Raw genomic sequence first — 23,788 nt, forward strand, 5'->3', positions numbered from 1 at the left:
ATCCTCACATAAACAAGATTTTGACTTTACAAGCCTTCATTGCTGGGTGATACTCTACGTCCTGCCCCGAAGTTACCTTAGTTACCTGGATAACTCGAATCTAACTTTAAGCCATTAAAAATGTTCGCTCGGCCCTTTTTTTTAGTACCACTTTTGAAGAGAATATAAAGTTCGATCTTTCGTTTTTCCTTTAGGCCCTTCAAAAATTTTACGAGGGGTGCTTTCCTCTTTAAGTGTATTGTCAACGGACTAGGCCAAGCGAACCTCCGAGGGTCAGGCTACCCTGACACCCCGATAAACAGAGTCGATAAGGAATTGAAACTGAATGAATTGGATTTAAATGATTCAATGGCCGGCTTACCAGCTCATCGTTGTTCAAGCTTTTAAATGGAGGTCAAACAAGTATGACTGGTACTTACCATTCTTATTATAAGGTCCTTACTTAAATCTGATAAAGTTAATGCATTCTCTTTCTTTCCTCCCCCCCTCTCTCTCTCTCTTCCCCAATCTTCCCATAAAAATGTCTCTCTATGGACTTTAAGAATAATATAAATCAATATGGCCTATACTAAGTGCGAAACCACGTTTCTCCGTTTGTGATGCTGCAGACTTCCTGTCATATTTTATTTTTTCCTCGGAAAACCAGTAATCTTAATCTGAAAACTTCCTCGATTTTTTCCCCTGTTAGCAGAATACTCTGTATAAAATGTAAGCCATAAAGTTGGCTCCCTCCAAAAAAAAAAATTAGAAACACACATTTTGGAGCACTGCATTAGAGATACGTGGTTTTGTACTTTGAATATCGAAGTGTATTAGTAGTATTTTTCTCCTAAATTGAAAGTTACTACTTACGTGCTAATAAATCCTCCTCTGCCTCTTAGCTCCCCTCATGGGTCCTTCTGATACGCTCCCAATTGGTTAATGAGCCACATACTTACAATTAGATGTTTCAAAATTTGTTTTGGAATTTTTGAATTTCGCGAACATCAAGATTATAGGTCTCTGTGAAATGGTATCATTATTTTCTGTCCTTGTTCGCGCTGGCCACGATTTTATGGTAAACTTATGGATATTTTCCTCCCAATTTGTCAGATAATTTTGTTCGCAATGTCACCAAATGATTCTGAAAATTTATAGGAAAAATATTCACAACTTACCTCAAAAATAAACATTTTATCGAGGTAAATTTGGCAACTGTCGAATGTTCATACTTACAGCGTTGTTCCATAGAATAAAGAGACTAAAGTCGTTGTTCCTTAAGCACGGCAGCGTAGCCGGCCGCGACACGGAGCGACGCGCGGCGATGTCAGGAGCGGTCGAAGAAAAAACCCACCTCAGAAAAAACAAATCGCATTGCAAACGCCTTCAATTTTTCGTCTATGCAAATGTTTATGCTTCTCACATCAGAGATCACATGACCACATGAGCATCACGTGACTCTTGTTTTCATTTACGAGGAAAGTTAAGGTTACGTTTTACAGCTCACGTCTATCCATGTTTTAGAAAATATCCTGCCGGTAATCATGTAATTATGAGTAATTGGTTCGCGAGAGGAAATCATTTTATTGCGACTGTAATTTCCGCATCCAGATCCAGCGGCATCGCCCACTTTTTCAAGGATCTCTGATCATCCAGCAGTAGTGCTTTCAGTGTTTTCCACCTAGTTTTTCCTGGATTTCTGGAAATATGGTTTTCGAACCTCTTATCAGCGTTAACAAATTCATCCTTAATGTAAGCCCGCACAAACTTATCTTCTCTTACTCACTGTCCCCATCTCATATCATTAAGTATAGAAGTTTTTTCAAGTGCCTCATCATTTCCTAAGTCAGTCTATAGGGTATTTGCTTAACGCAGCTTTTGCATTTTGATCCATGTAGGTACATCACTTGGAAATTGTACGAGAAATCATCCTACTGAACGATGTTTCAAAGGAAAGTGAAATGTGTTTTAAAGTAATTTTGAACGCTGAAATTTATGAGTGCTCATTGTTTGAAACTTCCCCCTTCACCCGCTAGTCACACCAGGTCTTCTTTTATTTGCGCTGCAGCAGCATATGATGCAATGCAATGGTTTTATATCTTGGCATATAGCATGGTCCAAATCTTACTGACGTCTAACTAAATCCTCTTTGGTCTGCAAATACGAGAAAAGCCCTGATATCGTTGCAACCTCCCCCTCTCCACACTACTCAAGCCATAGACTCACACTCTACATCTTTAATATTATTTTGTTTCTTTTATCTGGATCTTAGATGATGCACTGAAAGCAATCATAATAATACTAGTATAGTATTTTTATCCAAGTTGATAGTCGCTGTTATACCTTTTACTGGGTCACCCTACATCATAAGGTATTATTGAACCAACAACAATGAAATTTTTAGGACGATTCTCAGTTGAAAAATTAAAATTTTAGGCAAAAAGCAGCAAAAATGCCCTCATTAAAATTTTTAAGTAGGAAAAGATAGTTTTGGTGGATTATTATTTCAAGCGGATTGAAATAATGCCTCACCAATCAAGCCATGCATTCATTTTGAACTAAGAACATGTCCGCCCAGATAGTTTCTTATTTCATGTCCATCGGCATGTGCAGTAAGAATGTGCCAAAGTTTGCCATGGCACATCCATAAATTTTGCGCTAAATGCTATACTGGTCTATTAATAGATTCAAATTCGCTGTAGAATTATTCCTTCATTTTCAATTACCTTTTTCTTAGCAAAACTTTCCAATGGCCAATATTTTATGTACCCACTTCAGAATCAGCGTACAGATATGCATCTTTTAATATTTGGTATTCGTTTTGAACCATTTTTTTCTTCAATTTTTTGTTAAAATGATAAAAAAAGGTTACTTAATTTGCAGCAATTTCCTTGAATGCAGTTTGTGCCACCGAAGTATATTCCATTGGTGTCTAAAAGAAGTCAACTTCGACCAAAATTTGCTGGGAAGATCTTCCAGGGACCGCAGTAACGATAGACAGGGGGGGGGGGGGGGGTGTGGTGGTGGTGTTCCTAGAGTTCCAGCACACCCCAGATTTTTTTGATTTGGAACACCACAAAAAATTCTCTGCTCAAACTTATGTTCATGTCCCCTGTTTTTGTTCCTTCTGTGCTTGAATTTTTTTCTCTGTTTGATTTTTTGCTGTCAATCCCTTTCCTTTTTCAATCAGAAGAGTCTGATTTTTTCTCCCTTTTTTTTCACAGGCATCTCTGCAAGATTTTTTATTGGAAAGCGTATTGGGAGTTGTTTTCTTGTGGTGTTTGTACAGTTGGAGGAAGAAAAAACATTCAGCTCTTTCACTGGAGGTATGTCAATTGTTAACATTTTCAAATAAGCAGGCAAAGAGGCTTATGAAGGCCAAAAAATCATTCCAAACTCTCTTCTTAATTTTAAACATTAACAATTCTTAATATTTTTGCATCTAGTTTCAAGTAGAAATTACCTGGCAGATATTTTGTTTTACTCTACAAGCTTAGCCAAACAATTTACCAGCCCCAATTTAAGATCTACTGGTTCTGCAGCTTTAACATTGCACCAAATTTCCCTTTACAGTGTTGTGGTCTTTTAAAGAATGTGATGTACCCATAGAAGACTTCCAGCCATCGTAATTTTAGGACTTATTGAAGATAAATGATAAATGAATGTCTTATCGTGGAACTGATTACATAGGTGTTTCTTCCTCTGAAAATGTATCATTATTGCCGATATGTTTCCTCTCAAAGTAATCGGTGCTCTTTCTGTTTTGTTTTTTTCTTTGCTCTGTATAACAAAAGATTGACCATAATAGTCGCCTAATTTATTTTTTTGTCGCTCAGGAAGAGGAAGAAATCATAAGAAATTGGCATCCAGAACCTTTAGTCTCCAGTTCCGAGCCTCCTATAGATCGAGACCCTGCCAATTACCCATTAGTAACCAGTAAAGTAAGTTTTAATTAATTATCGTTTTATTTATTCATCTATTTTCCGATAAAAGTGACATGTATACAGATGTTTCAGTCACCAAGTTGCATAGTCACCTGCACCAATGTCGAATTTCCTGCAATATTTTATTATCAGAGACTTCACCCAAAATATACTCCATAGTAAATGTATAAAATTAAATAGCATTGTGGTCTCAAAAGAAACCTCTCATTTTCTCCCCAAGTCTTAGTATAATTTTGGCAGTATTCTTCCAAGAAAAACAAGTCTCTGAAGTCTGACAATATTGCAGGTGACTCTGCGGCTATGCATTTTGAACAGTCGGTTAGTTGTCATTTTCATCAGAACTCATAGTCAGAAAACTTACAGAACTCTCAAAGGATTCCAAAATTGATCATTCATATTGCAAGAAGAAATTGAAAGTCTATGTTAGTATTGTTCGTCTATTAGTGAACATATTAAAATCATGCTTGGTTAAAGAATTATACACTGCTCAGTTGAAAGTATGATGAATGAGAAAATATTAAGGTCTGCTTAATAAAAAAAAAAAAAAAAAAAAAAATGGTGAATGCGTATTAAATTACCTTGACTTGTGACTTAATACAAAATTTGCGAGTAAAGTTATTGTTTTTTCACTGCTTTAGTTCTAACGAAGCTGCCTCCTGCTGAACTTCAGTTTTGTTTTAGTATCACCAACTGGAGAAATTAAGAAATACTCTTAAATTAATGTCACTGATTTTTTTCCAGGACCAACGCAGCTTTTGCAATTTTGACCAAGTAATTCCCAATAATTTGATTATTCTTATGATTGTAGGTTGATGTCATTACTCAAATCAATGGGAAAAATTTCCTCAACTTTGCTAGTCATAATTATTATGGATTTGCTGCAAATCCTACAGTAGAGAAACGTGTCATCGATTGTCTCCACAAATATGGCGTAGGAACCTGTGGACCTCGAGGGTTCTATGGAACCTTAGGTATATTTTTGTATTCTTTCCTCTCTTTTCATCTTGAAATGTCTTTGTCCTCTCAGGAATGAAATCAGGACAACTAGTGCATTTCTGCTGTGCGAGTTCCTATATTCAAGTAGAGATGCAAAATATACCAATCGATCAGTGTTGGTATAAAATATAAACTAAAGCACCACATTAATTTGGCATAATTTTTCATGATGGTGTTAATGCTATTAAATTAATCTTACCCGTGCAATACCAGTTGAAAAACAGCACCCCTTAAATTTTATTACCCCTGCTGGAACCTTATTTAGAGTAGTCAACAAAGAACAAAAGATGTGAAATTAAAGAATTTAACTCAATATAAGAATAGAACTCAATAGAATTGGAAAAAAGTGTTCATTTTGGAAGCAAAATCCACAACAACTGATCAAAGAAAACGATATACATCAGATAATTAAGAAAATTAAGTTGATGAAATTAGTATAAATTGCGAAAGGCGCTTAAGGGATGAAAGGAAGAGTCTCATTCAATTATCTATAATTGGAAAAGCAGAGATCCATCCTATTGAACTGAAGCATTTGAAATGAACAAAAACCTCAACCAAAAAAAAAAAATCATTCATTCTCACTGTATTTCCTCGAATTCTAGTCCAAAAATTTGAGAAGTGACTTTGTTTTAACAAAAAGAAAAAAAAGAAAATGTATAATTATGAGTAGCAAACTGACACAGTTAAATAGACACCCTTATAAAATTAGAATTTATAATTAAATATCATGGAGCTCTGATCCACAAAAAATAAAAATAACGGTAGCTATGACTTAAGATTCGGAGTCTCAAACCATTGAAATCACAATCTAGAATGTTAAAGCTTGTACTTTTCATGAGCCACTTTTGAACATCGGGGAAAAATAAAAGATGATCACAAAAACCTGGATATTAGAGTTAGCAGTGTTAAGATAGAACAGGCAATCAAGGTGTGAAAAATTTTCCCCATTTTCATTTTAAAAATTAAATTAATTATCCTCCAGAAGAGAGCATTAATTGACTGTCTTTTGTAATACTTGTCAACTGATTTTTAGAAGTAATATGAAATTTTTGTTTTTGTTTTTTAAATAGATATCCACTTAAACCTGGAACAAAAGTTAGCTGATTTCATGGGAATGGAAGAAGCTGCGTTGTATTCGTATGGATTTTCAGCCGTGGCAAGTGCTATATCTGCATATGCCAAGAAACCAGATATTATTTTTGCGTAAGGTTTCAAATTTTCACTATGTACAAAGTCTGAAAAATTGCCGGGCTCTACTTACCTTCCCAGTTTCAAGATTTTTTTAGAATTTTTTGAAAAGTGAGGAGATTTAAAAGCTTCACTCCAATGATCATGAATCTACGTAAAATATCAGATTGGCAGTTCAGAGGTTAATTCTAAGGTAATCACTTGTGTTTGACACAAGTACCTTTTTCAACTGAGAGTGTAATTTGTTCTGGGCAATAGATCATTTTTTCCTTTGTTAGAGAAACATTTTCATAGTAATTAATAATAAAATGGTAAGACAAAGATGCATATTTTTCAAGTTGATAGCTGTACTTACAACATGCACTATCCTATGCCTCAAGGTACATTATTGCCTCTCTTTTTAGTTTCTTATGTACTGTATTTATGTATGATTTTATGCTCAATTTGTTTTTTTTTTTCTTTGCAGGGATGAAAAAGTGAATTTCCGAATTCAAAAGGGACTAGATGCGTCCCGCAGCACAATTGTATTTTTCAAACATAATGATATGGATGATCTAAAAGCAAAGCTTGAAGAGCAAAGAAAAAAGGACTTAAAAGTAAGCATTTTTCCTTTATCCATCATGATAGGAACCCACAATTCTCTAATCAATCCATGCCTAGGGCAGATTTTTGTCACGTAATTTCAGAGGAAAATTTTAATCTGGTTTACATATGTACCCCTACACAATTTCAGTAAGCCTCAATCAACTTTCAAAGCCCTCAATCGTAGCTCTTTATTTTTTTTTACACATCAATACTACTTTTCATCCCTCCAACTTTTCTTGTCTGATTTCTCTCGTGTTGTGACATCGAAATCCTGTTTTGTTTTTTTTTCCAGAATCCATCAAAAGCCAAGAAAATTCGGAGATTTTGTATCATTGAAGGCATCTATATGAACACAGGCAATATTTGTAAACTGCCAGAAATTGTCGCTCTTTGCACAGAGTACAAACTTCGTGTATTTGTTGATGAAAGTATATCTCTGTTTACAATTGGAAAAACAGGGAGAGGTGTAACTGAATATTTCAACATTCCGGTCAGTACACATGCATAGGATACTCTCTTATTAAAAATTGACTCATCCAGCTTTTATCATCCACTTTCCTCATGAAACATCTCTTCCTTATCATGTCAGCAAAAATTTGCAATAGACCCTTTGTTGCCTCCCTAAAATTTTGCGAATAAGACGCCCATGGATGCAGTTGCAGATGCTACCTTAAGCCATTTCAACCTTATTTTGTAGCGTTATTTATTATGTAGATTTTTAGATACTACTCACTCAAGGATTGCAAAAAGTCCCTGTGAGAAGTCTGCTGGTTTGGCAGTTTATGTTCCTAATCATTTTGTTACCAAATCTATTAACTTCCAACCAATTTAAAAATCAGCTTTATTTAATGCTTTGTGCTCAAATATGCAATACTCTTTTTTTTTATAAGTACCTCCTCATTTTTTCTTACTAGTTTTCAAAATTTAATGCAAATCAATTTTTTTCTAGACGACTGAAGTGGATCTTATAATGGGGAGCCTAGAGTTTTCTCTCGGTTCTGGTGGAGGCTTTGTCATAGGAACATCTTATGTTGTAGAACAGCAACGTCTCTCTGGCCTAGGTGTGTTATTCCCTCATTGAGTAGTGAATATTTTCAATTAATAGACAATATCAAGTAGATTTTTCTATGGTATTTTCAAACAATTCTATCAACAAGTTTTTTGGATATTACTTGGATCATTTAGTGTGATCCATAGAATAGACGGATACCTCTTTCACTCTAAAATTATCAAGAGTGACATACAGGATAGTGCGACATTTGGCCAATGGTTACCCGCGAAAATCATAACCGGTCGGAACTGGATATCCAGTACCCGGCTGGATAATCTGGCATTCCGGATAGTTGCAGGATACCTGGCCCAACTCTGAATATCAGCCAACTTAATAATCTTAAGTTTTATGGGGATTAGCCTGTTTCCAGTAGAGCAAAACTGAAAGGAAATGTTATGTTGAATCTTTCGGTAAAAGAGTTTACATGTGTAATACAAATACTCCTGTACTTTTGGAAAGTGCAGAATCTCAAGATTGATGATTCAAATATTCACAGTAGACTGTAGTCCTTTGTTATCCATCATTGGGCAATGCAGACATGAGGTGAGCCATAGTGATGCATGTGAGACTTTTTATTATGGTTTCAGAATGTTGAGAAGACCATTAATTGTAAACTGTTGTTTTCTCTCATTGTCCTTTGCCATCTTGAATTATTGCAATACCTAGCTCATTATGACCCTCTTTTTTTCCAGGATATTGTTTCTCTGCTTCTTTGGCTCCAATATTAACGGAGGCTGGAATGGCAGCTATTGAAGTTCTAGAGCAAGATGCGAAACTAAAAGATGAACTAAGTAGCAAGTGTAGATACATTGATGAGCAGTTGAGAAAGTTGCTATCCGATTTTTTCTCCGTGAGTGGACATGAAGAAAGCCCTATCAAACATTTATTTTTAGTTGTGTCCCTTCCAAGAGATGAAGAAGAGACCATTTTAAAATCCATCGTTAAATATGTAAGTTCAAGTTTTGTTTCCCCTTTTGTTTCCTTTCCTCATTTAAGCATCCCTCAGTATAAAAAATTATTGAACAAGGTGCGTATAGAAGTATTGTGATAAACATTATCTCATCAAAATTTCACATAGAACACAATTTTTACAACGCAAATTACTGACTCCTAACAACGATGTTAACGTTTTTCTTAATATCCTGGTCGGGAAATTTTCATCGCAAAAATCGTGTTTTACTTGAAATACTGAGGCAGAAACATACATCAAAATGCTTAAACTTGTACCCTGTCTAGCGGTTGACGATATAGTGGTATAGACTTATACAGTGGCTGGTATGGTATATAAATATACATTTTTCCTCCTTAGCTCAAGTCTTTATATGAGGCCTTATATGTAACAATGGCGGATGTGAAAAATTACCTTTTCGAAACACGCTTAAAAAACTGTTTTGTTCACACAAAAATTTAATATGTTTGGCTCTGGCATAATGTACAGATCTCGAAGATCACATCTCAAGTATTTTCTCAAAATTTTCTTGATGCCAAAACAGTTTCTTGAATGTGTTTCGAAAAGTTAATTTTTCACAACCCGCCATTGTTACATACAGGGTGTCTCACGAAAAACGAGCCACCTTGAATATCTGCCGAACGCGTCGGAATTTCGAAAAACGGTAAAAGACGTGTTCGCTTATATCGAGGGGGACACCATTTGGCGTATTCGACATTTTCCCAAACCGCGGGAGGGGCGCGGGGCGGGGGGTGCCCCACCCTCAAGTCGAACTTTTCAAATGGCACCATTACTTTTTTATTGCAGAAATAAATTTTGCGCAAAAAAACAAGCCACCCTGTCCAAACCGAATGTAAATCGGACAATTTTTCAGTGATTGAGAGAGTTTGAAACATTTTTTTCATGCTCTTTTCAAAAATTTCCCACGCCCAATGGAATCGCTGTATCAAACCAAACTTTCCGCCAAAAAAATTCTTAAACATTGCACTTTCGATAAAAAAATCAAAAAAATCTGCTGCACCCGAAATCTGGAGCACGCGGAGCCCTTCTTTGCGACATTAAAATTCGTAATACGGAACATTTCCGAGGAGCGCTCATGGGGAGGGAGTAGTAAGTTTTAGACAAGAATTATTAATCTTTTTTCTGAAGCATAAGAAACCGTGTCCATAAAGAAGCAGTTAAGTAGAAAAACAAATGGATTAGCTTTTTTTTTGGGGGGGGGGGGGGTCAATGACTTGAGCCGGACCTTGATACTTCTGAGGACGCTATTTTTCCGCGGTGCGTTGTTTTTCTACTTAACTGCTTCTTCATGGACACGGTTTCTTATGCTTCAGAAAAAAGATTAATAATTCTTGTCTAGAACTTACTACTCCCTCCCTACGAGCGCCCCTCGGAAATGTTCGGTATAACGAATTTTAATGTCGCAAAGAAGGGCTCCGCGTGCTCCAGATTTCGGGTGCAGCAGATTTTTTTGATTTTTTTATCGAAAGTGCAATGTTTAAGAATTTTTTTGGCGGAGAGTTTGGTTTGATACAGCAATTCCATTGGGCGTGGGAAATTTTTGAAAAGAGCATGAAAAAAATGTTTCAAACTCTCTCAATCACTGAAAAATTGTCCGATTTACATTCGGTTTGAACAGGGTGGCTTGTTTTTTTGCGCAAAATTTATTTCTGCAATAAAAAAGTAATGGTGCCATTTGAAAAGTTCGACTTACGGGTGGGGCACCCCCCGCCCCGCGCCCCTCCCGCGGTTTGGGAAAATGTCGAATACGCCAAATGGTGTCCCCCTCGATATAAGCGAACACGTCTTTTACCGTTTTTCGAAATTCCGACGCGTTCGGCAGATATTCAAGGTGGCTCGTTTTTCGTGAGACACCCTGTATAAGTCCTCATATGTTTTTGTCTCTAACAAACTCTCAAAAGATTAAAATTACATGTGTATAATTTCTTATTTCTTTAAAAAAATCATCGGAATGGTTAACACTGAAAGCGACACAGCTTCTATTACTTTCTTACAACAGATGTGGATTGATAAACTTTCCCTATTGAATCTCTCATGCTGGAGGAAACAGCATTAGCGGTCCTCTGCTCCCATCCAATTTTCCTTATCCTAGATTTTGTCCCCTGTGCGTTTCAGTAATAGTCCAACTGTTCGCTTTGAAATATAAGCATGATGAGCTATAGCCAACAGCTGGCGCAGTTGGACTCTATTCTTCTAAAATCCCCTCTTTTTAATTTTGAAATGAATTTTTTCCACAGAACATTAATTTTTGTGGTTTGCCATCTTACCAAAAAAGTCCTTTATTAATTACTATCACAGTCCTCAACCTTGACTTTCAAATTTATTAATTTAACAATGGCTTTTTTTATTTTCAGTGTTTCAAGAGAAACATTATCCTGTCAATGCCAACTTATTTGGACAAAGAGGTTTTCATGCCGAGGCCAAGTATCTTACTAACAATCAATGTTGCTGTATCAACATCTCAAATTAGTGAAATGTGCTCAGTGCTTAAAGATGCATGTACTCAAGTTTGTTTCCGCCAGAAACTTGTATTTGCCAGTCAGTAGATCAAGATTCGATCCAATCTCTCATGGACCTCACATCAGATCACTCCTTTTATATTGTAAGAGTCCAAAGCTTCCTTTCAACCTTGTTAAATAAACAAAGTTCAGTATACACTCAGTCTCTTAAACTGCAGTATAATTACTTTTGTAAACTTTCAGAGAACTCAATGATCCCTCCAATAGTTTTAAAAAAAATCGTGTTTAGCTGAAGAGGGTGAAGAGTATTAACTGTGCTTTCTACTTTTTTGTTTTTGATACTCAATATTTACTCTCATAATGAGACCCTTTTTGGAGAAAAGCTAGATAAGATTTCAAAACATAAAGTTGTTCTCCCTTTTTTTTCCTCAAACGTATACAATTATAAGCTGTTTTAATCCTTGCATTATAATTGAGCTCAGTTATCAGAAGAAGTTTGTCACAAGAGAATTAAAAACTGTATGATTTGACCAGTTTTACTTTCTTGACGGACTCTGAATTTTATTTGAAAGATGAGATAGGTTTCCTTTATACATGTAAAATTCTTTATACATAATAATATTTTCTGCTAAGTTTATTTTATTTAAACTCTCTCCGTCTTTTCTATTACAAGTAATGGACTTTGGCTTCTGTCACAGTAAAAATGGTCTCAAGGCGTTGGAATACAAGATATACGAATCAAGCGATTTCATTTTTGATGAGCAGTATTTGTGGTTTCCATAAAACCTTTTTTTCAAAGCTTCTTTAAATTCAAAGTTTTGTGTAGAAAGTGACTCCTGTATCAAAAAGATCAGAAACTAAGCTCTTAGTTGGATAGCAGCGATTGCCATTAAGACACTCCAAATGAAGAAAAAAAGAAAGAAGAAGAAAAGAAAAGATGATGTCATCTAATTTTCAATAAATTAAATTTGATGAATCTTATCCGTAAATGTTGATACTGGTTTGTGAAAATTTTCTTTACTTGCATCATTTTCAATAAAAAATTTTTAAGGGATTTTTGAGCAAATATTCTACTTCAAACTTTTTGTTTCTTCTTTTTTTCGAATTTCCTAATTTGAATTTCAACAACACTCAAATTTTTCCCTTGGATTTTTTTCTTTTTTTCATATAAGTTATTTTATTTATTTTATTTTCAGTATTTTGTATTGCATTTATTTTGTTACCGATCCTTAATAAAGGTTTTTTTTATTTATTTTCAAGTGAGTTCAATATGTTTTTTTTACCTTGTTTGAAGTATTTAATAGATCACTTCGTAAAAGTATGCTGTCACGAGGTCAAGTATTGCAATGAGGGATGCCCAGAGATGCAAAGTTTCTTAAAAATTTTTATAATGAAATTTCATGAAATTTTTTAAAGATTCTGCAATGGACTCGCAATAATGCCTTGGAACGCATGGTTACAGTTTAATACCAATTTTGAAATTGGGGGGGGGGGGGATATAAGTTTTTCAAAGATTCTTATCGAATTCTTGGATGATAGTTTCGGGTTGCAAATGCAGCCTTTGAAAAATCGTTGATATTTCATTTTGCATCTCTGGCCTAAGACCTCATTGCATTTTACCAAGACTCCTCAATCACCTGGTCTGTCACTGACAGTATCCTTTTCAAAACTTGTTTCAATATCTATGTACTCATATTAGAATATTTTTGCGCATTCATTTGTCTGAGAGAAGGAAACTTTTTTTTTATTTTTAAAAGCAAATAGAATCTCAAGCCCAGGGCCTCAGGGACACACATTATTTCACCAAATTCTAAGGGAGGGGGAGGTGTCAAGTTGATGGGAGGAGACAAAATTTGTTTGATGGGGGGGGGGGGGGGGGGGCGAAATTTCAAAAAACGCTCTCTAAATATCCCGATTCGATACCCTCGATTCGATTCGACCCCAAAAATAAAGATGACAAGCTGCCAAAATTACATCTCTCGTACAAGTTACTATCATTAGAAGCGGGGAAGGGGGCAGCTGTCCCTCCCTATAATAACTCGTCCCCTGTCAAACGATGCAAAATGAAAACATATAGTTTTTTTTTGCTGAAATGTGAAATTTCATTTTTCATGAATTTAAATTTTTCAGCGATTTTGGTTGCGTATGTAATCCGCAACCTATCCGCAACTATCCGAGAATTCAATTAGAAAATTCAAAATTTCAGAATATCAATCATTTCGTGAAATTTTGCATTTCTGCCTGTCCTCACTACTCACTAGTAGAGTCCTTCATCTCATCCTTTACTAACAATTAACGTACTAATAACGCAACTACTACGTTGCCGCGGTCCTCATGCGTGCTGTGGTATTGCATATCTTGCAGGATACATTACTGGAAAAACAAAAGCGGAGGTTACTGAGGAAGGTGACCCTTCTGTGGTTAGAGTAGTCTAACGTGTTTTCATCTGAATTCTGGATTGTATGCAAACAAATAGTGAAATTTTTTTAAAATTTTGTGTGAAATTCCTCTCTTTTCTCTTTCGACCGGCATCTCGCTGTCTGCAAAATGATTGATGCTAAAGAAATGTTTGAAATAATTGTTGGCACTTACGAGGAATATGTGATAAGTCACAGGGTCTCAACTTGTGATGGGAAGGTTAGTAACCTAAAAACCTGATTTAAACACGCTATTTTCTCTCTCTTCTTCGTGGAACCTATAAATCTATTTTTTCATTCTGTTGTCTTAAATTTTTTGTGCATACCTTAGCAATAATACCCTGCCCCCTATGACTTTTTGCCAGAGGGTCAAGTATGCAATCTGCTGGTGATGGTGAACCGCATCAGCTATCTTTCGCACTTCATAGAATGAACCTTCTGTACCATCACTGGCAAGCGCTCAGATGCACTACCTATTAATCAGACATCAGATTTGAAAGAGTTAGCCTTTTCACTGAAAGACGGCAAGAGGCATCATATTTGGTGTTATCCGACCCTCTCACTGCCTAGTTGGGTACATGAGCTCAGCATTCCTTTGGCTGTTCCCACTCGCTTAAAAAAAACTGGTTCTAGGAAGTTGCACCCTACTTAGTGCACTCAACTTTATTTAAATTTCCAACCTAGTGCTGGGGCAGACTGAAATAAATTCATGATTGCGAGATGACTGGGAAGTAGGGGTCTCCCCGGTAGAAGTAGATTTAGCCATATGAGCAAAAGGGTGCAGTACATTCAGTAAGATTAGATAGATCTCTTGTTAGACAAGGAGGTAGTTGTTTACTTTTGAATGTCATGTGCAATAGACAGTCTTCTGGATCTGCAGAAGACTGGGTCATCAGTCCTAGATCGTCCTTCAATGGCCGTGAGATGGTAGCAGTGCATCCATTTGGAAATTGAAAATGAACAACCATCGAATCATCTACTGGGAGCTCTACTTGATTTTACCATGGTTACTAAGTGCAAGGAAAGAAGTATTTATTGCATGATACATAAGTAAAATCTGGCCCAGGTCTTGAGCCTGGTTTAATCTGTGCAAGTGCCAATTTTAGGATCTGTCACAGCAACCTGACTTCTGCTTTGGTTTAATTTTTGAAGAGTATACAGATGGCAACCTCCATTCCTTTTGGAACCTAAGATTTCAGATTGCGGAGCTGTAGTCTTCCGGTTACAACTCCTTTTTACTGGGGGAACTGATCAACATTTTTGACCTAAGTATCTAGAATGACCATGTTTATTTTCAGTTGTGAACTACACGGAAAAGTATCAGAGTTTTTCAGAAGCATTCTAAAGTTTTCGCTCTACATTTTTATTCTGTTTGGTTTCTGGTACTCCTTATTTTATTTATTTATTTTCCTCCCATTTTTCTTATGACTTACAGTTATCTTTGACGCGAGTATTTGCAAGTCACTCTCATCAAGGCAGTGTAAATGCACTAGCAGCAAAAGATAAATGGATAGCATCTGGCGGCGCAGATGATCGTATTGAACTCATTGACATGGAGTCAAGAACCAAAGAATGTTCCATACAACATGAAGGTACGAAAACTGTTCTCTTTGGGATTTTGCCATGTTTTCTATTTCTTTCCCTAAATGCCAAAATCGTCTCTCAATATTGTGTCTGTGGAGGAAACTACTCAGGTTTAATGAACCAGATTTGTCATATAATCAACTAGTGCTCTTTTAAAAGATGTCCCAAGCCTACGGTAAAATCAGTTGGCCCCTAAAAGATAGCTTATCGAGAACTTACGCTTGAGAAAACATTGCATGTTGTCCTGTTTTTATTTCTTACTTATAAGGGGAACTTTCCAAGCTGCAGCCCAATCAGAAGCGGCAGCTTGGGAAGTTACCAGTGTTAGTTGCTTTGTCTGAAGACTTTCGAATGTGTTAAAAAAAGACATAATTTTCCGCATAGCATTTTCAATAGTCTTAGACATAATTATTGCATACCAATGGTGACAATTAAGAATCATGCTCCTTAATTTGCAATTTGACACATTTCTCGGCTCATTTCAACTCTTTCAAGGGAAAGCTAATGAACCTTATTTCTTAGAATTTTTACTGGTTTTCTCCAGCATACGTTCACAGTATATCCGGTGAAAAACGATGAGTAATCTTCTGAATAGTAACATTTGTTCATTCTGCTAATTTTAACAGAAACATTCATTCGTTATGCTTCAAATGAATATCAACAGCAGAGATTTAAATTATTGAATTGAGGTTTGTGTTATTGGCTTCTCACTATCGACATTGATGGCATATCTAGAAAAATAGAAGGAAATAGATATCTTAGTTTGAGAGGCTGCAAAAACCCGATCATTTTTATTTATTTTTCAAGTGTGACCAGTTATCTATTTTGCACAATATTTTTATTATTTTTTAAAAAAATTCCTTTGAAATTACGCACAAAAATATTGGGCAAATCTCTTGAAATAAAAAAAATTGAGCTGAGGGTCTGATCAAGTAATCAATATATGTCTTTCAAGTTTCGTATGAACAACATGAACAAGTGCTGGACTTAAACCCAATTCCAATGGGCAAACAAACTGAAATTGCTTATTTAATATGAGAGGTGTTACCTCTCTTACCAACTTGAGTATTTTTTTCAATCGTTGCAGTTCTTTTATCATACATTTAGATAATAGTGGTTACCAATCATAAGTACTCAGCAAGTACTTACCATTTTAAAAGTTTCTCAAAAATATTGCAACCCTCAACCAGTTCTGCGTCAACATAAAATGATTTGCTCAACACTCTATTCACTGGTTGCACTCTAAATTAGCTGTTACACTGTAACTAATGAAGTTATCAGCTGCTAAAACACAAAGATAATTCTCAATCTGTTCAATTCAAAATAAAATGCTGACTGGAAACATTAGAATGTTTCAGTGGAATGGTACGTTCCTACAAAATACTTTAGTGTCAATCGACAGAAAATGAGTTGCTCTTTCAAACACCACCAAGCTCAGCTCTCTAGCTCCCTTATTTCAACAGTTACAGCCCTAGTTTCAGCGATTTTGGAACAGCCATTTATTTACCCTATCCTCAATCATAGGATGGCCTAGGGATGTTTATTTGATGAAAACTATAAGAAAGTTACTGCTCAAATGTTCTCATTTCAATAAGTTTTTTCATTTAACTTCAAATTTCAGATACAATTACCTCCTTAAGTTTCACGCCGGATGGAGTGTACCTAATAGCTGGCAGTAAAAGTGGGAACATTGCTCTACTACGTGTGTCTAATTGGAAAGTGGAAAAAGTCTTATCCTCGAATTCGGGTAAGATCAACTTTAGCACTCTTTTCTCTATTCTATCAGCAGAGTTGTACCATTGAGTTTTGGCAAGCTATTGAAACAGTTAGGTGCAATAGTAGGTAGCAATTATGCAAGGATTTTCACCAATAGCCATTGGAGTTTTTAAAGCTGGGAACAATGAGCAGTTGCCGTGTACATCAGTATTACAAGTCAAACAACCCAACAAAGAGACGTGAATGGTAACAAATCTTTTATTCAGAGCTCACCCAATTCCAATAGACCTGGCTGTTTTGGACAGCATCGCGGATCGTGAATCACATCTTTAATTGGGAATAAGGTGTACCAACACCAACAGCTCACAGACAAACATTTGCTTGAACATCCTTATCAAGTTCCATCATCTCATCAGATAAAACTGTTAATTTCATAAGTACCCTATGGGCCACCAGACAGGGCCTGATTTAGAAAAATATGTTTCATATTTCTCCTTAAAATCTCATGTAAAAAATGATTCATACAGCAGCAAGTTTGGAAATCAATTCTTAAATAAGATATTTTTACATACTTTTAACACAGATAAAATGGAAGTTAGATAACACCAATGATGTAATTCGTATTTTTGCAGTTTAGTCAATGTTGATTGTAAACACTCACATCTTGTTAAGGAGTTGGTTGCCAGACTCCCTGTAGTGTGATTCATTTTCCTCATGAAATATTGAAGAGAAAGAATTTTATGTTGTGCTTTAATTTATATATTGTCTAGTGACCCACTATAGAGCTTCATTTCAGCTTATAACTGTCTTTTTAAAAGTTGCAAATCCTTTTTATTAGTTCTTATTATCTCTATAAGTAATTATCCTTTTGAAATTCATTTTCATTTTAAAACATTTTCATTTTGCAGCATCGTTCTTCAGCTATCACTCGAAGGTAATCAAATAGGATTCATCTCATAAACAATTAAAATGAGAATTTAAAATCCTCCATCTTCAAATTTTTTTACGCAAATGATAATTAAACTTGCTAATATTTGTTAAATCTAATAATGCCAGATCAGGTGTCAGAAGTTTTCATCGTGAACTGTCTCCGTCTTCGAAATTACTCTACATCTGATCTTGAATTCATTGTGCCAATTAGTTTGTCAGGAATTTGACTTCAAGATAAATGTTATCCTGAAAACTGAAGTGGATGAGTTTCTTTGAATTTGACGATGAAAACGTTTTGTTAGAAACAAATCTTCATTGCTCTACATGGCAGAGTAATCAAAGAGTATCTAATGATATTTTGTTAACTTTTTTTTTTCGGAAGTTGTCTTGTTTACAATCTAATCATCTCATTTTTTGTGCTTATAGGTATCCAAAGTATTTCAATACATCCCTCTGGAAAGCTAGCGCTCTCAGTTGGGCATGATGGGCATGTCATAACCTGGGATCTTGTAAATGGGAAGGAAGTTTACAAAACCAACATAGGGAGGTAATACTTGTCTTTCAGTTTTTTTATTGTAATTTTTTTTCTCTTTTTTATAATGAGACTTTTTCCATGGATGATCTGTTACATCCAGACATCAGATCTGCTGTGTTACCAAAGTTTTGAAAATATGAACGTAGTAGCGAACGAGTGAAAAACTCTATCAAACAAGTTTTTCGTTTTTTGTGAATTCATCAATAAGCATCCAAAAGACTCTCAGAACTCATTCAAATCATCAAAAATTGACAGATTTTGTCCTTGACCATCTAGAGGTGCTTTATTAATTTCATGTCAGGTATAGCAGAAGTATGTGCTATCCTCTGCACGCTTGCTTTGTCATGTTCTGGAAATATCATGTGTTCACATGCTGAATGCTGATGCTGGAAGGTGAATCATGAAAGTTGAGGTTAAGTTAATGCGGATACATGGTCATTCGTCGAGGCCAGATGCCTTGGGAGCTGAGCTAGCCGATGGATGCTCAGTTTGGCATCCCCAGGAAGACTTGACATTTCCCATAGTGCTTTACATATCATGCTCATATTTAGCTTGCATCCTGCTAGCACAGCTGGTCACCTGAGTGCTAAGTGTATCTAGGAAGCTTTTTTGCGTTCCTGCATATTCCATGACTTGGCAGGTTGTGCACACTGTGCTTTGTATATTGTATCCCTAATGAGTAACGACTTATTGAGTATATTCTTTATTTTTCACTGCCGTGTGGAATCCTCTTGACAGAAGTTAGACCAATCATAGTGCTTTGGTGTCAGGAAATGTAAATGGTTACCGGAACCTGCTAGCACCATCACTAATAAATTCTTATTTGATCTGTTTCAGTGTTTATGATCGTCCAGGAGCTGTTGTTTGGTCTCCTGACGGATCGTTTTATGCAATTCCTGTTGGACATATGTTAGAAATTTATAGTATTTCTTCTAGGGGAAAAATGTTTTCACAGAAACATGATTCAAAAATAACTTGTTGTCAGTTTCTGAACGTAAGCCACAATGTTTTTAATTTTTTTCTTTTCTTTCCTTCTTTTTTTCAAATGAATTTCAAGTCAAAGCTTACAATTGTTCAAGAGACAAAATGGATGAATTTTTTGACTCACTCAATAACATCAGGAATTATTTTAAGTCTATACTGATAGAAAAACAATTTAAAATTCCCAAAAAATGTAGGCACAAACTGAGAGCTTAACGTTTAGAATAAAAATGTGTGAACTTCTTAAATAGACATTGATTATTTTATTTGATAGGTGGGTATGTAGCAAAAATACAAAAAAAAAAAAAATGCAAGAATTAACTTACATAAAAACTGTTTTATTCGTTATAATTTTTGGTTGAAGTTAGAGTCAGAAAACTATACTTAAATAAATTTTTCAATCGATAATAATAACTTTGGTAGGCACTTTATTGACTAGGTAGGAATGTAAATATAGATAAGATGTTTTCAACCTATAGTTTTTTGACTCCAAAGGTCCTGACGATGGCAATGCAATGTGCCAAAAAGCTTAGACCAAAAATTATAATGAATAAAACAGTTTTTATGTAAGTCAATTCTTACACATTTTTTAGCACTTTGGCTGCATAGAGTACCTTTATAGACAGAGTATGGCCATTTGTATCTTTTAACTACAGGAAAACTGTGCCGCTTTTTGATTGGTCAACGAGTTTTTAGGCCTCATGATGCTTTTATGGCCGTGAATATACAAACAAGATGGCGACCTGTCACAACATTCATAAGAAGCTAAAATTTGACAAAAATTTCAATTATACAGCAGTAACAACTTAAACTAGCATATCGACGGTGCAAGTCGGCAATCACATAACTCGTTTGCGGTGTCTGAAAATCTCCGCAACTATGTTATTTTTTTAAAGGAGAACAAATGGACATGATTCCTTGCAGTTTTTGCAGAATTTTCCTCGCACATAGAAGAAAAATCATGGCAGTTTTAAGGAATTACCGTTGAGTAGTTTTCCGTTAAAGAATAAAGTATGACAGGAAGTCTGCGACGTCGCAAATCGAATTATGTGATTGCCGACTTTCACCGTCGATATCTATGAATAACACATGAAAAACACATGAAAACACTGTTAAATCGCCTTTATCACAGGAGGATGTAAGACGTGCATAACATCAAATTTGCTTGCTGATAACAGTCATTGTGTTTGTTTATTTACGGCCATAAGAACATCGTGTCAGCCTATTTTCTTGCGACCAATGAAAAACTGACACAGAAATGGCCATACTCTGTCTATAAAGGTACTCTATGGTTACATACCCACCTATCAAATCAATCAAGTGTTACTACCAGTATGTTACAAATCAATGAATAAATTTATGTTAAAGAATTTGGCCTTGTTAACAGGAGCGCAGTCTGTGGAATTTCAGGTGAACTCACTTCAGGAATTTATTATAACTTAGCTATTACTTGTTCCACCGAACCCCCAGCTCATGGTACTAATTCACCAAATTGTGCTCAAGTGGACAAGACCTTACTTCCGGTTTACCCTTCCATTGAAAATAGTTATTCTGTGCCAGAATAACATTCAAATCTATCATAGGATAAATTCCCAGGGCACACAGTATATCTGAAACTTCTTCTCTGAAACTGGAATTGACTTGATAACTTATTTTGTCACAATTTGGTCTTTTTCTGGTTTTATTTGCACTAGTTCTTATTATTTATCATTACAGTTAAAACAATTTTTCTCATTTGTTTAAAATATATTTTTTAGGAAGGAACGGTCTGTTTTGGTGATGAAGATGGGACTCTTTCTTGCTTAGCTTTGGATACTCTAGAAATGCTGTGGGAATTGAGGCCATCAGAAGTTCGTGTGAAACATATTTGTGTTTGTAAAAATACCAAATATCTGGCAGCAGCCTTTGGTGATGGTAGCATTAAACTGTATGATTTTGGAAAAAGTAAATCATATAACAAAGCACCAAAACTTGAAGCTTCAACATCAGTTGGTGCAAGAATTACCTGTCTAGTCATTTACGAACATATTTCTAGCAAGAAAAAGTAAGTAGGATCGCTATTTTTAATCTACTTGCCTGTGTTGCTAATATGTGAATAGCGCTAATAGTGTGCTACTTTCAACTCTTTTTCTGACTGCCTGTATGGCATGCTCGCATGCTGGTGACTTTTTGTCGGCCACTTTGTATTTCAGTCCTACTATAGGCAACAAATTGGAATAAGGCACAGAAAGATGCACCTATTTAAGATATTTTGATTTCTGACTTAAAATTATATGAGATCTGACGTTCCAATTTATCTTGAAACTGATCCCATTGTTTAGAGTTGTTTCTTATAGAAAATGTCTCAAAAATCACAATGAGCGCATCGGCTAAGTCTGAAATGCTTTCCTAACTTCACAATCTGCGTAAAAAATTTTGGTTTTTTTTTTAGCTTGCTGCTTTAAAAACGATACTACGGCACAAGTTAACATTGTGTTGGAGGAGCCATTCCATGTAACTCCTGCTCAATAGGATGCTACTCAGTATTCAACATGGCCGACGCCAATCCACCTAAACATGTATGACGGGATGAGATTCTAACCACCTAATAACAATCGGTGTGTTTACTTTCACATTTTCCTTGCATTGAGACTGTTAAGAGATATCTGCCTTGATTGATCTTGAGCTCTCCTCGACTTACGCGTGGAAGCATCAACCGTGTGGAATATTGAGTAGCGTCCTATTAAGCAGGAGTTACATAGAACGACTATTCTAATAAACTATTCACCTGCGCTGCGGTATCGTTTTTGATGCTGCCAACTTAAATAAACGCAAATTTCTTGCGCAGATTGTGATGTTAGGAGTACATTTCAGACTTTGGCAATGCACTCATCATGATTTATGAGACATTTTCTGTAAAAACTCTAATTTTTGCGCTAGCAAAAATTTGCAACAGACCTATTGTCAGGACTAGAGGATAAATCCGACTCATCTGAATTTCCGATAGATCCATAATAAGATTTATTAAGATTTCACTGCCGTTTTTATCTTCTGGGCACTAGCAGCTTACTCTGACATACAGCAACATTTTTAACTCATCGTAGATGAAATTGAAGCAAAATTGCAAAATGAAGGAACTTCTATTTTTCCGCATGCTCCAAAGTAGACATCTTCAAGAGGGCACATTGAATCACTGCTCTGTCAACAAGACTGTGGTTGAAAAAAGTATGTCGTGCAAGTTTCATCAGCCTTTACTAGGAAACGCTCCTTCTAAGAGGTGTGTTGTCTCATTTAAAAAATACATACATTTTCTGTTATTGATCTCTATCATTTATTTGAGATTATTATTGCAGGAAGCAGAAGCTGGATGAAAGTTTAGTAAAGAAAGAAAATGTCTATAAAAAGTCTAACAAGAGGAAGAATGCGCGTGTAAAATGTTTCCCAAGGAGCTCTCATTGGACTGTCACTTGCTCGTGAAATTCAGGTTTCTTCAATCCTTTTACAATCTTTTGGTCTTCTACTTTGACACATCTTACTTTTTTTCTTTGTACATTCTTATTTTGTAAATAATTTGTTATCTGTTAATTTAATGAATTGCACCCAATGTTTTAAGGTCACCTCCCTACCACTTTTTCCATAGTGAATTGAACAAATACAGTACTTCAATCAGTTGCTTCAATTTTGTACTCTTCTTTTACAACTGGTTCATAAAGTGTTTAAAATCTTAAGATCAAAGGCTTGTTTTTCTTACTTTTTGAGAACTTGGTTCTTTCATCGAAACTTCCCTCTGTCAATCACTCATCAACTTTTGGTAATTGGTTCAAGAAAGAGAAGGACACTGACACTTTTCGACGAAGCAACTGTGCTAACAATTCTCACTTGTAACTTTTTTTTCAGGGGTGCAAAAACTTCCTAGCCACGTGACCCGCCTGGTTGTATCACCTGGGAGAATTCCTGCAAGAATAGGACAAAATGGGGGAACCCTCTTGAGAAGGGATAAAATGGAGTAGCTCCCAAATGAATGAGATTAGTGCGAAAATGCAGTAGTTCGTTTTTTTGGGGTAAGAGGGTTTTCACTTTTATACCAGGGAAAAGCGAGCATGAATTTTGGTTAGATATGGGGAGGGGTAGATTGATTAAATTTGGGGGTAAGCTTGGAATCTTTTGCACCCTTGATTTCTTCGCAGAAAAATTAAGGTTTTATCTAGATAAACCAGAAATGAAGCTACAAGTACCAGTTAATTGGTCAACAAAGCATAAACCAACGAAACTTTGAGTATCAAAATGTGATTACGATAAATGGATTGCACTTAGCAAGAAGGAACCAGCGCGATTACAGTGATGTAAAAATGTTGCTTCTTCGTAAGTATCTAAAAATTCTCCCAGAATTGTAAAAAGTTTTGGCTTCCCACTATAAAATTGTTCATTTTAAAGGAAAATAATTGTGTAAATTTTAAGACTGTACGTATACTAA

At 35.6% G+C, this 23,788-nt stretch overlaps 2 protein-coding genes and 1 long non-coding RNA gene across 3 annotated transcripts; 2 read left to right on the plus strand and 1 right to left on the minus strand.

Moving 5' to 3' along the window:
- Positions 1–1,451: 1,451 nt before the first annotated feature.
- Spt-I (serine palmitoyltransferase subunit I) lies at positions 1,452–12,431 on the plus strand. The gene is made up of 10 exons (XM_019045722.2): positions 1,452–1,731; positions 3,204–3,305; positions 3,816–3,920; positions 4,732–4,894; positions 5,990–6,122; positions 6,574–6,703; positions 6,985–7,182; positions 7,642–7,753; positions 8,436–8,692; positions 11,068–12,431. Exons 1-10 carry the CDS (start codon positions 1,687–1,689, stop codon positions 11,257–11,259), a joined length of 1,437 nt encoding a protein of 478 aa, XP_018901267.1. The 5' UTR covers positions 1,452–1,686; the 3' UTR covers positions 11,260–12,431.
- A 1,145-nt stretch (positions 12,432–13,576) lies between these two features.
- On the plus strand, positions 13,577–22,993 carry LOC109033211 (p21-activated protein kinase-interacting protein 1-like). Its single transcript, XM_072306116.1, has 7 exons — positions 13,577–13,809; positions 15,025–15,181; positions 16,795–16,920; positions 18,246–18,366; positions 19,192–19,348; positions 21,093–21,379; positions 22,668–22,993. The coding sequence occupies exons 1-7, from the start codon at positions 13,720–13,722 to the stop codon at positions 22,789–22,791; spliced, it is 1,062 nt and encodes a 353-aa protein (XP_072162217.1). The 5' UTR covers positions 13,577–13,719; the 3' UTR covers positions 22,792–22,993.
- On the minus strand, positions 15,546–16,788 carry LOC140226002 (uncharacterized). The gene is made up of 2 exons (XR_011900803.1): positions 16,323–16,788; positions 15,546–15,904 (listed from the first exon to the last, which is right to left on the minus strand). It is a non-coding gene; the product is annotated as an uncharacterized lncRNA (long non-coding RNA).
- Positions 22,994–23,788: the final 795 nt, after the last annotated feature.

The sequence above is a fragment of the Bemisia tabaci genome, chromosome 1 (assembly GCF_918797505.1).
Source record: "Bemisia tabaci chromosome 1, PGI_BMITA_v3".
Lineage (NCBI taxonomy): Eukaryota > Metazoa > Arthropoda > Insecta > Hemiptera > Aleyrodidae > Bemisia > Bemisia tabaci.